General features: G+C 41.8%; 1 protein-coding gene across 1 annotated transcript; it reads left to right on the top strand.

Annotated features, from left to right (window-relative positions):
* Positions 1 to 223: 223 nt before the first annotated feature.
* On the top strand, positions 224 to 10,954 carry LOC311125971 (5-formyltetrahydrofolate cyclo-ligase-like; the record flags this gene model as incomplete). The annotated part of the gene is made up of 3 exons (XM_084199995.1): positions 224 to 334; positions 2,059 to 2,329; positions 9,214 to 10,954. 3 exons carry the CDS (start codon positions 224 to 226, stop codon positions 9,438 to 9,440), a joined length of 609 nt encoding a protein of 202 aa, XP_084056121.1. The 3' UTR covers positions 9,441 to 10,954.
* Positions 10,955 to 13,997: the final 3,043 nt, after the last annotated feature.

Below are 13,997 nucleotides of genomic sequence, written 5' to 3'. Positions count from 1 at the left end.
ATAATGTGGGTAGTTAAGTGTGTGTGATAGATAGCGAGATAGATGAGAATTATGTTATTGCAGTCTGTTTAATGATTGATTGGCAAATCGATTACGTGGCTAGCTGAGTCCAACCCAAATGTTGAATTTGCTAATTTCAAGGCCAGCCTAAATTGCTGCCTTCCCTGAACTCACACACATTGCAACAGTTTTATCTTTGGACACGAGTTTTACATTAGCCAGTATGGCCGCCTTGCGTGCAGCCAAACAAGCTCTGAGGAGAGAAATAAAGAAACGAGTAGCAGCGTTGGACGATCAAGAGAAACTTCGCCAGTCTCGAGTCATTTCGCAGAAGGTAACTGCAGTGAGATATAAACAATCATGTAGCAAAAAAGTGGCCATCACATTTACAATGTGCATGGAGGATGACGTTTCGTGAAAAACAATGCTACAAACTCATTTTGTGTATACATGTCATCGTCGCGTGGCCAATAGAGCTCGCCAGTTTGTAGTCCTAAAAACCGGAAATGAGTTACCTCTGGTTCGTTCAGCCATTCCTATGGGGAAAATGAATGCGGAAAGAATAGGGTTTTGGGATAAATGCCGAAAATAAGGTCTGGGATTAACAAGGTTTATGGTGCTTTCAAGACAAATGGGAACTAGAAACAAAACTAGGTGAAATCACGATGTCGGTGAGCTTCAGGTCGTAGCTCTAGAAAGATAGCAGAGTTTCGGACATGGAATTCCAGTTGACCTTTCAAAATACTTTTTACAGTCAGAGTTAGTTTTTTCTGAGTTCCTGGTTGTCTTGAACGCTCAGAAGTCGTCGGAGATTTCAGAGATCCCAGTTGTTCTGAATGTTGCATTAGGATATCTGGTATGTTTTGTTCTATGAGAAGATATCAGTCAGTTAACATGACCTTTATGAATTATGAAGCTTTTCTGATTATTTTATTATTATTATTTGATGTTAGACATTTACATTTTACATTTTAGTCATTTAGCAGACGCTCTTATCCAGAGCGACTTACAGTTAGTGAATGCATACATTCTTTCCTACCCCCTGTGGGAATCGAACCCACAACCCTGGCGTTACAAACACCATGCTCTATCAACTGAGCTACATCCCTGCCGGCCATTCCCTCCCCTACCCTGGGCCAATTGTGCGCCGCCCCATGGGTCTCCCGGTCGCGCCGGCTACGACAGAGCCTGGATTCGAACCAGGATCTCTAGTGGCACAGCTACCACTGCGCTGCAGTGCCTTAGACCACTGCGCCACTGCGCTCTCTAGCTGATGGAGATGATATCATAGAACAAAACTTATAAGATCTCCTAAGCCTGTGTTTACCACATACCTCATTTTCGGCGTTTATCTCAAAACCCTACAAAAATTCCATTAATTTCCCCATAGGCTTTGTACAATGGTTCCCAGGTGCCGTGGTTAAAAATGGCCTAAAACGACCAGTGGCGCTCCCTTGTGGCGGGTCACAGGTGGGGGGGTGTTGGCCCCCCTAGGGAGTCTCACCCAACCTGGCCATGGACCCCCAGCACACCCCCAAGGGCCCCTGGAGCCATCCCCTGGTCACGGCTAGACAACCTGTGGAGCAAAAACTGGATTTAGTGTGAGCCAGGGTGGAGTTGGTGCCTACAAAAACACACCATTACTATTGCTCTCTATAGCTACTTTTGTATTTAGTATTGTCAATACCCGCAAGCAGAAGACACCTAGCCATGAATCCTTTCAATTATATGTAACTTGTCTTTTACTAACAGATAGACAATATTGCTTTTAAAATAATCAAATAAATCAAACAATTCATTTTTCAGATGTTTCCAGTTGATGACCTTGCGTGGTTTTGATAGGCCATACTGCCTCCTAGCGTGTTAAACTGCCAATACTTCAATGCTGTAATCATATAATTACCAGTCTGACACCTCATACCTAATTACTTTCATCAATACCTAACAACACATTTTGAATGGTTAATTTACATGCATTATTTGATGTAATTTGATCCGTAAATGACAGGGAAATTAAAAAACTAGGCCTAACCCCTTATACTCTCTCCTCTCAACCAGCTCTTCAAGCACCCCAAGTATGCTAGCTGTGAGCGCATCGCTGTGTTCCTCAGCATGCACGACGAGGTGAGAACAGAGGAGATCATTCAGGACGTGTTTAAGCACGGTAAGACCTGCTTTATGCCCAAGTACTTGACCCAGGGCACCAGTAACCACATGGACATGGTGAAGCTCACCAGCATGGAGGATATGATGTCACTGCCTCTGACTTCCTGGAACATCAGACAGCCCGCCGATGAAGACAACACCAGAGAGGAGGCCTTGGAGACAGGTCAGTGTTAGCCTACAAACACACACACACACACACACACAAACAAAAGCTTTTTGCCCTGCTGCTGCAAGAAAATAAAATTAAAACATACAAAATTACAAAGAAGAAGATATTGGAGTCCGTCCACTTTGTGTGAGAACCTATCCTATTTCTTGGTGAACTCTTTATTGGTTTTACACAACAACCAAAGATCCTTTATATCCTACTGAGTCAGGTAAGCGTGATGGTACCTTCTTTCAGTACGCACACAAGGCCAGACACACACAGCTTTGTTTTCGTGAATTTTCGGGGAGTAAAAATGTATTCCCAATCAAAGCCTATTTTCCCTAACCCATAACCTTTAACTCAAACCCTAACTCTAACCCAAATGCCTAACCTAAACCTAACTCCTAAACCTAACCATTAAGCCTAAAATAACATTTTAACAAATTCAGGACATGAAAAAAGTCCTGACTCTTCAAAATGATTCATGTTTTCCTACCTTGTCAGGACATTCTGGTGACTTGTCAGGACATTGTGGTGACTTGTCAGGACATTGTGGTGACTTGTCAGGACATTCTGGTGACTTGTCAGGACATTGTGGTGACTTGTCAGGACATTGTGGTGACTTGTCAGGACATTGTGGTGACTTGTCAGGACATTCAAGTGACTTGTCAGGACATTCTGGTGACTTGTCAGGACATTGTGGTGACTTGTCAGGACATTCTGGTGACTTGTCAGGACATTGTGGGCCTGATAAGGTAGGAAAACACACACACACACACACAGGGTGCCCTATTAGTTTGTCTGTTGTATATTACCAGCTGTGTGTATCATAACACACTTATGACCTACATGTGTTTGAATTACCTAAATCCTGGCATGGCCTTGCAAAGTTAATCTTTCTTCCCTTATACACAGGTCATCTTTGTTCCCCCATGTGCCTTGTTTAGAAGTAGTGCACTATTTAGGGAAAAGGGTGCCATTTGGGATGCATTCACAGTCTCCAACGTGTGACCCCCCAAATAACACCATATTAGCGTCAGACCAAAGTTCATGTTTTGGTTTCCTCCACAAGATGGTGGTATAGCACCATCATCGAGACATCAAAATTGTAGTCTCCTGCAATAACAATCTTACATCTGGCCACAAACCTGTCATGTGACACTTAATCGAAATACTATCTAAGGTCAGTTTGGCATTCCCCCCCCCCCCCCCCCCCCCCTAAAGGTTAATCATGGGGTAGGGGGAGGATAAGATGATCCTAGATCTGATAACATCTACCCTGAGCACCAAATAAGCACTTGTGAATAATTGGTGAAGTTGCATAATTCTATTCTAATCACCTCTGCTGCTGCTGAATAAGAAGACAAGTCATATTGATAATGGTTATTAGCATTGTAATCTCTTGGATGGTGTTTCTTTTTTTTAGGCACTGTCAACCTCTCAACTATTTTAATCCAGACCGTCACAGTTTTCATCTTTAGATAGGATATTAAATACCGACGCCTGGGGAGGAAATGTGTTTATGGTGCATTCTCTGAGTCTATTTGAGCTGTTCAAATAATGTCATCATGATTTATGGAACCAAACAGGTCATAACCACGCTCGTTCATTGTGTATGTCTGAATGCACTCCTGTCTGGCAATAACCTGTGTAAATTCTAATTATCTCACTCACTCACTCACCTCTCACGCCTCTCACCTCTCACACCTCTCACCTCTCACGCCTCTCACCTCTCACCTCTCACCTCACGCCACCTCAAGACACCAGGTTCACTTTTGGCGTTGGTGCCTATGGAAAGACCCCCTTTAAATGTTTTCACATTTTGTTGCTTTCCAAAGTGGGATAAAAATTGATTTAATAGTCATTTTTTTGTCAAAGATCTACACAAAATACTCTGTCAAAGTGGAAGAAAAATTCAAACATTTTTTAAAGATGATTGAAAAATAAAACACTAAAATACAGTACCTTGATTAGATAAATATTCACCCCTTTGAGTCAATACATGTTAGAAACACCTTTGGCAGCGATTACAGCTGTGAGTCTTCTTGGGTAAGTCTCTAAGAGCTTTGCAAACCTGTATTGTGCAATATTTGCCCATTATTCTTTTGAAAATGATTCAAGATCTGTCAAGGTGTTGGGGATCATGGCTAGACAGCAATTTTCAAGTCTTGCCATAGATCTTCAAGCAGATTTAAGTCAAAACTGTAACTTGGCCACAGGAACAGTCACTGTGTTCTTGGTAAGCAACTCTAGTGTAGATTTGGCTTTGTGTTGTAGGTTATTGTTCTGCTGAAAGGTCAATTCCTTTCCCAGTGTCTGGTGCAAAGCAGACTGAAGCAGGTTTTCCTCTAGGATTGTGCCTGTGCTTAGCTCCATCCCGTTTCTTTTCATCCTGAAAAACTCCCCAGTCTTTGCCGATGTCAAGCATACCCATACCATGATGCTGCCGTGCTTGAAAATAAGGAGGCAGTTACTCAGTGATGTGTTGTGTTGGATTTGCCCCAAACATAAGGCTTTGCATTTAGGCCAAAAAGTGTATTCCTTTGCCTTGTTTTGTTTTGCAGTATTACTTTAGTGCTTTGTTGCATACAAGATGCATATTTAGGAATATTCTGTATATTTGTATTTTTCTTTTCACTCTGTCATTTAGGTCATTATTGTGGAGTCACTACAATGTTGTTGATCCATCCTCAGTTTTCTCCCATCACAGCCATTGAACTCTGTAGCTGGTTTAAAATCCCCAATGGCTCATGGTGACATCCCTAAGCAGTTTCCTTCCTGTCCTGCAGCTCAGTTCAGAACGAAGACTGCATCTTTGATGTGTTTGGGTGGTTTAATACATCATCCACAACATACAGTGGGGAGAACAAGTATTTGATACACTGCCGATTTTGCAGGTTTTCCTACTTACAAAGCATGTAGAGGTCTGTCATTTTTATCATAGGTACACTTCAACTGTGAGAGACGGAATCTAAAACAAAAATCCAGAAAATCACATTGTATGATTTTTAAGTAATTAATTTGCATTTTATTGCATGACATAAGTATTTGATCACCTACCAACCAGTAAGAATTCCGGCTCTCACAGACCTGTTAGTTTTTCTTTAAGAAGCCCTCCTGTTCTCCACTCATTACCTGTATTAACTGCACCTGTTTGAACTCGTTACCTGTATAAAAGACACCTGTCCACACACTCAATCAAACAGACTCCAACCTCTCCACAATGGCCAAGACCAGAGAGCTGTGTAAGGACATCAGGGATAAAATTGTAGACCTGCACAAGGCTAGGATGGGCTACAGGACAAGAGGCAAGCAGCTTGGTGAGAAGGCAACAACTGTTGGTGCAATTATTAGAAAATGGAAGAAGTTCAAGATGACGGTCAATCACTCTCGGTCTGGGGCTCCATGCAAGATCTCACCTCGTGGGGCATCAATGATCATGAGGAAGGTGAGGGATCAGCCCAGAACTACACAGCAGGACCTGGTCAATGACCTGAAGAAAGCTGGGACCACAGTCTCAAAGAAAACCATTAGTAACACACTAAACCGTCATGGATTAAAATCCTGCAGCGCACGCAAGGTCCCCCTGCTCAAGCCAGCGCATGTCCAGGCCCGTCTGAAGTTTGCCAATGACCATCTGGATGATCCAGAGGAGGAATAGGAGAAGGTCATGTGGTCTGATGAGACAAAAATAGAGCTTTTTGGTCTAAACTCCACTCGCCGTGTTTGGAGGAAGAAGGGGGATGAGTACAACCCCAAGAACACCATCCCAACCGTGAAGCATGGAGGTGGAAACATCATTCTTTGGGGATGCTTTTCTGCAAAGGGGACAGGACGACTGCACCGTATTGAGGGGAGGATGGATGGGGCCATGTATCGCGAGATCTTGGCCAACAATCTCCTTCCCTCAGTAAGAGCATTGAAGATGGGTCGTGACTGGGTCTTCCAGCATGACAATGACCCGAAACACACAGCCAGGGCAACTAAGGAGTGGCTCCGTAAGAAGCATCTCAAGGTCCTGGAGTGGCCTAGCCAGTCTCCGGAACTGAACCCAATAGAAAATCTTTGGAGGGAGCTGAAAGTCTGTATTGCTCAGCGACAGCCCCGAAACCTGAAGGATCTGGAGAAGGTCTGTATGGAGGAGTGGGCCAAAATCCCTGCTGCAGTGTGTGCAAACCTGGTCAAGACCTACAGGAAATGTATGATCTCTGTAATTGCAAACAAAGGTTTCTGTACCAAATATTAAGTTCCGCTTTTCTGATGTATCAAATACTTATGTCATGCAATAAAATGCAAATTAATTACTTAAAAATCATACAATGTGATTTTCTGGATTTTTGTTTTAGATTCCGTCTCTCACAGTTGAAGTGTACATATGATAAAAATTACAGACCTCTACATGCTTTGTAAGTAGAAAAACCTGCAAAATCGGCAGTGTATCAAATACTTGTTCTCCCCACTGTAACTATTACCTTGACCATGCTTAAAGAGATATTCAATGTCTCATTTGTTATTGTAACCATCTACCAATCACTGCCCTCCTTTATGAGGCTTTCGAAAAGCTCCCTGGTCTTTGTAGTTGAATCTGTGCTAGAAATGCAATATTTGACTGAGGGACCTTACAGTCAATGTAACTTATTATGTGAATTGTTAAGCCAAATGTTACTTCTGAACTAAGTTAGGCTTGCCTAAACAAAGAGGGTGAATACTTATGCAATGACTATTTTAGTTATTTAATTGTTATTAATTTGAAAAATAAAAATATATATTTTCACTTTACATTATTGAGTATTTTGTGTAGATCAATGACAAAAAAATTCAATTAAATCTATTTCAATCCCACTTAGTAACGCAACAAAATGTGAAAAAAAGTTCAAGGGGTGTAGACTTTCTATAGGCACTGTATACCAATCAATCACATGTCTTTTCTCTGACAGTGAACAGTTTGTTTGATGTGTTTCTCTCGACTCTGACTCAGTCCTGCAGCCTTCAATACCTCTCATGAACTTGTCATGGCTGTTGTCAAGGAAACTACCAATAGACCATAATGCAATGCAAATGTTAATACATGTGAAGTGGAAACAAAAGGTCTCTCTTGCCGTGCCACCAGATTAGCTTTGATTAGCGTCAGGGTTTTTACTTAGCAACAAGGGCACCTTATTCCAAGTACCTTGAATATTCCCAGTGACTTACAGAAGGGTTTTAGACCACAATATCGTTCCCTCTTTTCATAACAGCAGTTCCATCCACATAAAGAATGTATCTTTGTCCTGGGGTGCATAGACGGCAAAGGTCAGGAGGTGTGTGTGTGTGTGTGTGTGTGTGTGTGTGTGTGTGTGTGTGTGTGTGGACAACACAACACAAATTGCTACCTGCCAGGATTGCCATCCTGCTGAGCGTCTGAAAGTCGTCTTCAAATCATTTTCCTCTTGTTCAGATACTTACATGTGGGGATAGAGAGAACACAGCAGAGAGAGAGAGAGAGAGAAGGGGCAATGGCAAATTGGCACAGCAGGAGTAGATGTCCTTCAGAAAGGGAATGATTTAACATTCAACCGAGATCTTTGTTATTGGCTAGGAATAGAACAGACTGGAGTAGATAAAAAACCGAGATATTTGATTGGCTCTGTGTTATTTACACATAGGGAGGGTGTGGGAGTGTGCGAGCGTGCGCGTCAGGCTTAAAAAATGTTTTACTATCAGGGTTCAATTGTTAGCATTAAATCCTTACTGCCATTAAAGTAGATGATGTGATGCCAGATTAGTTTTCTGAACAGCAGTAGGCTACATGCATCAATAATAGATCAATGTTATTACCATGCAGTCTGGAGGGCCGGAAAAGAGAACGCAACAGTATGACATCCGCAACCTGCTGCTGTTTTGAGGAACGTGTATGCATAATGTCCCTGCTTAATCTGCATAAATGATTAATGAATGTCATGGTTACGTGACAACAGGAAAAGCTTTAGATATTAGAGTCTCAAGCTACACACAGGAGGATGGAGTGGGAGGTTCACATCATCACCAGAAACCTGGGGCCGCATTCATAAAGCGTCTGAGTTAGAGTGCTGATCTAGGATCAGGTTCATCCTGTCCATGTAACCTTTATTCATTTTGATCGAAAAGGCTAAACTTATCCTAGATCAGCACTCTGATATCAGATGTTCTAAGAAACATTCTGTGAATTATCTCATCTGTTATTTATTTGAGTTGTGAGCGAGCACTTGATGCTATGGTTGCACCAGGATGTTATGAAATATGAATCCAAGGGCTTGTGAAGTCTTGCAGCGAACACCATCCATCTTTTGACTCACAGAGAATCTGCAGCTTGTTCGGTCTGATGGAATTCTAAAGAATTGATCATGCTGGAGACTGTAGAACGTGACTGCTAAAATTGCTAAGTTTCTTTTTCATGAGAAATTGGGAATTGGAACTGAAATTGGGAATGCATGTTTTAGTTCTGGCATTTATTGAAGCAGGCCTGCAGTTCACTAATACGAAGCAACAATAGCATTTTTTGCCAAATTTATTTTGTAGGGTGGAGTGTATTTCTGTTTTAAATAGGATGAAGCAGCGTTGTTTTATAGCTTTGAGGAGCTCCTTTCAAGTTCTTGAACCAACCAATCCTTTCATAGTGTTGTGCTTTGAATACCATACGGGGGTAGGTCAACTGTTTAACAAGATTTATTGAAATTCAATTAAGGTTGCAGTTTGAACATCAGACACCACTGCTGTAAAACCTCTTACCCAGATTGCAAGTAAACATTGTGCTCACATAAGGGAGATGGCATCTGGCCATTGGCATCAGCTGTCTGAAAACTAAAATAAATCGTTCTTAAGGTATTCTAGTAAGCCTTCTCATTAATGTATTTTCATGTCTTCCTCCTGCTCCTATACAGGAGGTCTTGACCTGATCTTGATGCCAGGCCTGGGTTTTGACAGGAATGGGAACCGGCTGGGCCGAGGGAAGGGCTTCTATGACACATACCTGGAACGCTGTATGAAGCACCCCAAGGGGAAGCCGTACGCCATCGCTCTGGCCTTCAGGGAACAGCTGTGTCAGGACATACCTGTAGACAACAACGACATGCTGATAGATGAGGTCCTGTATGAAGTCCTGGACTAGTTAAAAGGCACATACATCATCCTATTTCTGAAGTAAATCTCTATTTTTTATGTAAATGTAATGTGAAAGAAGGGTTCAGACACCTTTTTTGTTTATTTGGCTTGTTTTTGAGAAAACGTACCCCAGCCGTGATACACTTCCTTGCTCGTTGTGCAGTATCAGGGCTCGCAAAAGACATGAAGAAAACACCCAAATATGTCCTTTTAGAAACAGACACGCTTTCAGTATAGTGATGTAGGTCTTCATATGTTGTACACATTAAATTGTGTCATTACGAACTTTATCCACAATGTTATATTACATTTTGTGCGACTGGAGACGTTTCTTCTACCAGCTGTGCTGCGCGGGCTGTGTCCGTGTACGATAGGGACACGCTCAACCTGCACAGCTGCAGGGGGGAAACAGTGCAACTCGACCAAAATGGATTATAACATTGCGGATACATTTCGGAATGACACAATTTAATGTGTACAACATCTGAAGACCTACATCACTATACTGAAAGCGTGTCCGTTTCTAAAAGGACATATTTGGTTGTTTTTGGAGCTTTTGTTCATGTCTTTTGTGTGCCCTGCTACTGCATAACGAGCAATGAGGAAGTGTATCGTGGCTGGGATAAACGTTTAAAAAACAAGACAAATCACACAAAAAGTGTCTCGACCCTTCTATAACATGCCATTTACATCAGAAATATAGATCTACTTCAGAAATAGGAAAATTCTCCTTTAACTGTGATGTGACTAGTCAACTGGACTTCAATGGTTTGATGATGAAATCAGTGGAGGCTGCTGAGGGGAGGACGGCTCATAATAATGGCTGGAACGGAGCATATGGAATGGCATCAAACCATGTGTTCCACTGATTCCGCTCCAGCCATTACCACGAGCCCGTCCTCCCCAATTAAGGTGCCACCAACCTTCTGTGGATGAAATGGTATTATATAGCACATTATATCATATTATGTGATCCCAGCTAACAGATTTAGGTTCCCAGAACATTGTGAGAAAGTTATTTCAAACAACCAAAAGAGAACCTTTAGGGAACGTTCTGTGCTAGCTGTGATGATATTGTTTGGTATGATGATATTATGATAAGACATGAAGCTGTGAACTAGTCAACAAGACAGTGGTGGAGCTGAGCCTGGTGGCCCAATTCCAAACTGATCATTAGCCCTTACTCCAATGTTTTTGTTTAAATACTGATCCAATCCATTTAAATATTCTAGTGGGGGCATCAACAAGGGCTTAGGTAAGGGGCCAGGGTTCAGTTTCGACTTGGGCCCTCTTAAGTGCTTGCTAAAGACCCCTAGTAATCATAATGGTCAAACAAGTTGTCTTAGAATGTGCCTGAATTGGCGAGGAATAAACTGTTAGGTTCTCTACAGATGACACTACCTTGTTTCCATTTCAAGATTCCTGTGATTCAGTTCTTTCTCGTCTTCTGTAATGAGACAATTATGCTGCCATCAGGGGACACAGGAGGTTTGGTTAGGAATAAAGACTGTTGAATGAGTACACACTTGTTTATTGCTCACCAAAGCTAGCTAGCATAGTTTTGGTGTTAGAAGTGGGATCCAAAACTCTCTGTTGTCTTAACAAAGGAATAACAGTATTATTACAGGAGACTGAGAGCACGCTGAGAATGAGTGTTTGACTGGCAGAATGTTAATGAACTGCCTAGTGCCTGCCTCGCTTGTTTGCCTAATTGCTGTGATGCCTTTGGGAATGAATCCATACTTTTCTGGTAGTCTTTTTATGTTTTGCTTATCAAAGTTTTGCCTGTTTTAAACTGAGACTGAGCGATATGACATTGCCAAGTGCAGCAGCATGAATCACAGAAAGCTTGAATGGCTCACCGCAGATCCATCAGGAAACTTTTGTTCCTGGGCTGTAACAAAAGGATGTACACTCCTACAGTAGCCCTTAAGAACCACAGTCATCCATCCATGATCTAAACAAGACAAATAAAGGCACCTGACAGAAAGATTACGTGACCTGTGTGGTCCAGTGATTATAGTGCCACTGACCCTGGTACACGTATACCAGAGTCGACATGGGTTCAAATCTGGCCCTCTGACTCGATCTCCTCCAGTCTTTCCTGGCTTCTGTCTGCTGTCCTCTGTTCAATAAGAACCATTAAAAAAATATGAAAGGAGTGAGGGGAAAAACTACAAAAGAGAGATGACAAAAGACCTCGTCTCAATCTTATTATTTTAGATTTTGGCTGTACTTCCACCACGGGCTGCCCACTCATTAAACCCCCTGCTGGTTTATAGTTTATTCATCTGCTGAAAGCAAAAGTGGTTTCACATCAGTACCTCTATGCCTTTTAATAGCATTCGTTTTGTGTGTTTAACATTGGTTTCTGTTGTAAAGCCCCAATTACCAAACAGTCGCATCTATCAAAGATCAAAGGCTCTGTCCGTCTGTCCGTCTGTCTGTCCGTCCGTCCACCCGCCCGCTCAGCAGTTGGTTTATTACCATAGTGGGGAGGAAGTCTTTCTCCAGCTGTATAGAACAGAACACACACACTTTTTCACCTACAACTGCCTTCTCTTCATCACTCTCTCCATCCTTTCTTTCTCTGCTTGTTCAATCTCTCCCAGAGAGCTAAAGCTGCCTGCTTCATCAGAACCTGTGTGAAGATGGTTTAGTAAAGAAATGAGATCTACAGGTGTGTGTACTCAGCATGGCTGCTCATTACAGAGAGGTAACACGGTTAGGTGGGACGGGCACATATAAATTAGGACTGTCAGTGTCAGGTGACACAGCCACCAGGTGACAGGTCTGGCTACGATGATGCAGGTAGCTCTGATGTCACACCCGTTCAGCATGATCAGGGGCCGTATGTATCAAGCATCTCAGAGCAGGAGTGCTGATTTAGGATCAGTTTAGCCTTTTAGATCACAATGAATAAGAATACATGGACAGGGGGGGCCTGATCCTAGATCAGCACTCCGACGTTGAGACGCTTGATACATACAGAGGGTGCATCTCAACAGTCTAGAAAACTCAGTAAATCATTACAACAAATGACATATACATCTATTTTTATCCAGAAATACAAGTAAGTCTATCCATAAATACCATTTATATATTTATGAACAGTATAAACCATTTTAAGTCTGAATGTAATCATATATAAAGAATGAACAACAGGCCTTATACATGTTCTAACAAACTGGAAAGATGTTTAACAAAATCAGACCCATAAATAAAGTGTTAAGTTGTGTCCCAAATAGCACCCTATTCCCTTTATAGTGCACTATTCTTGATCTGGGTTCATAGAACTCTGGTTAAAAGCAGTGCCATTTGGGACGCAATCTTAGACACTTCCTCAATGCTCCATAACTGGAGTCTCCAATGGCCTCTCACTGCCCTCTTCCACAGTCATTTGGCAGTCTCCTTGTGTTTAACCTGTTGATCCCCTGTGTATGTATGTGTGTGTGTGTGTGTTTTGTCTCTCCCCTGTGCATGTGTGTGTGTTGATCTCTTCCCAATGAACCACAAGAGTGAGGGCTCTTCAATATTAAATGAGAACGGGAAGAGTGTTTCTGCTCTGGGGACTGCGCCGAAAATGAGCTTGTGTTTGGATTTCACACCCCAAGTGAACATGCGCACACTCACCCCTGTAGGTCTCATTTCTTTAATTAACAATCTTCAGAATTACACTGGTTCTGATGAGATTATCCCAGGAAGCCAACACAAGTCTTCAGGTCTCAGGCAAGGTTACTCATCATAGTTCACTAAACCAACTCGCTTAGGTAAATTGATTGAAGAAATTATATGGTAGATATTAAACCAGAGATGTTTTCAACAGTTACTTGCAGTTGAATAATCAACTAAATGAGGCTTGATTATAAATAGAAATTCATGCATGAACTAGATTCTCAGTTTACAGAGATTGGCCTACTAAAGTATTTTTGATGTTTGATTCTGTTTTGGAGTGATTCCCCAGGCAATTACTTTATGGCATCTATGCTGGAGCCTTATGCTACGTTAGTAACGAAGTGGGAATTTACCACATACTGGGAAAGATCCACTTGAACAGCCCTCCAACTGGTTACTATTGGGAAATCTTCCCTGAGCTCCAACTTCTACCATATGCTGACCTCTGACATCACCCACTAAGGAAATGACATCGATAACAGCATTTTCAGCAGTTAAAAAACCATTATTTATAAAAAGCAATCTATTAATATATTTTTTAAACTATATAATTTGTTTACAAGCATGATAGCTGTACTTTTAGTGTATGGTTGACACAGCTTGTTGGCCATTAGCCAATATGCTACCCAGGAAAGGGCTGAAAATAGCCCATATTAATAGATGTAGATGTAGCCTTAGAAATCAATAATCTTTGTCTAATACGAGGTGAGTAATCACTGTCCTGATATCCAGAAGCTTTTTTGGTCATAGGAGACAGTGGCAGAAACATTATGTACAGAATAAATTACAAATAACGCGAAAAAACACACATAATAGCACAATTGGTTAGAGGGCCGTAACACGGCAGCCATCTCCTCCGACGCCATTCTATTGTGCTATTATGTGTGTT

This window comes from Coregonus lavaretus, assembly GCF_964263955.1.
Source record: "Coregonus lavaretus genome assembly, contig: HAP1_SCAFFOLD_631, whole genome shotgun sequence".
Taxonomy (NCBI): domain Eukaryota; kingdom Metazoa; phylum Chordata; class Actinopteri; order Salmoniformes; family Salmonidae; genus Coregonus; species Coregonus lavaretus.
The sequence above is the reverse complement of the archived record's forward strand: the minus strand, read 5'-3'. Positions and strand labels throughout refer to the sequence as shown.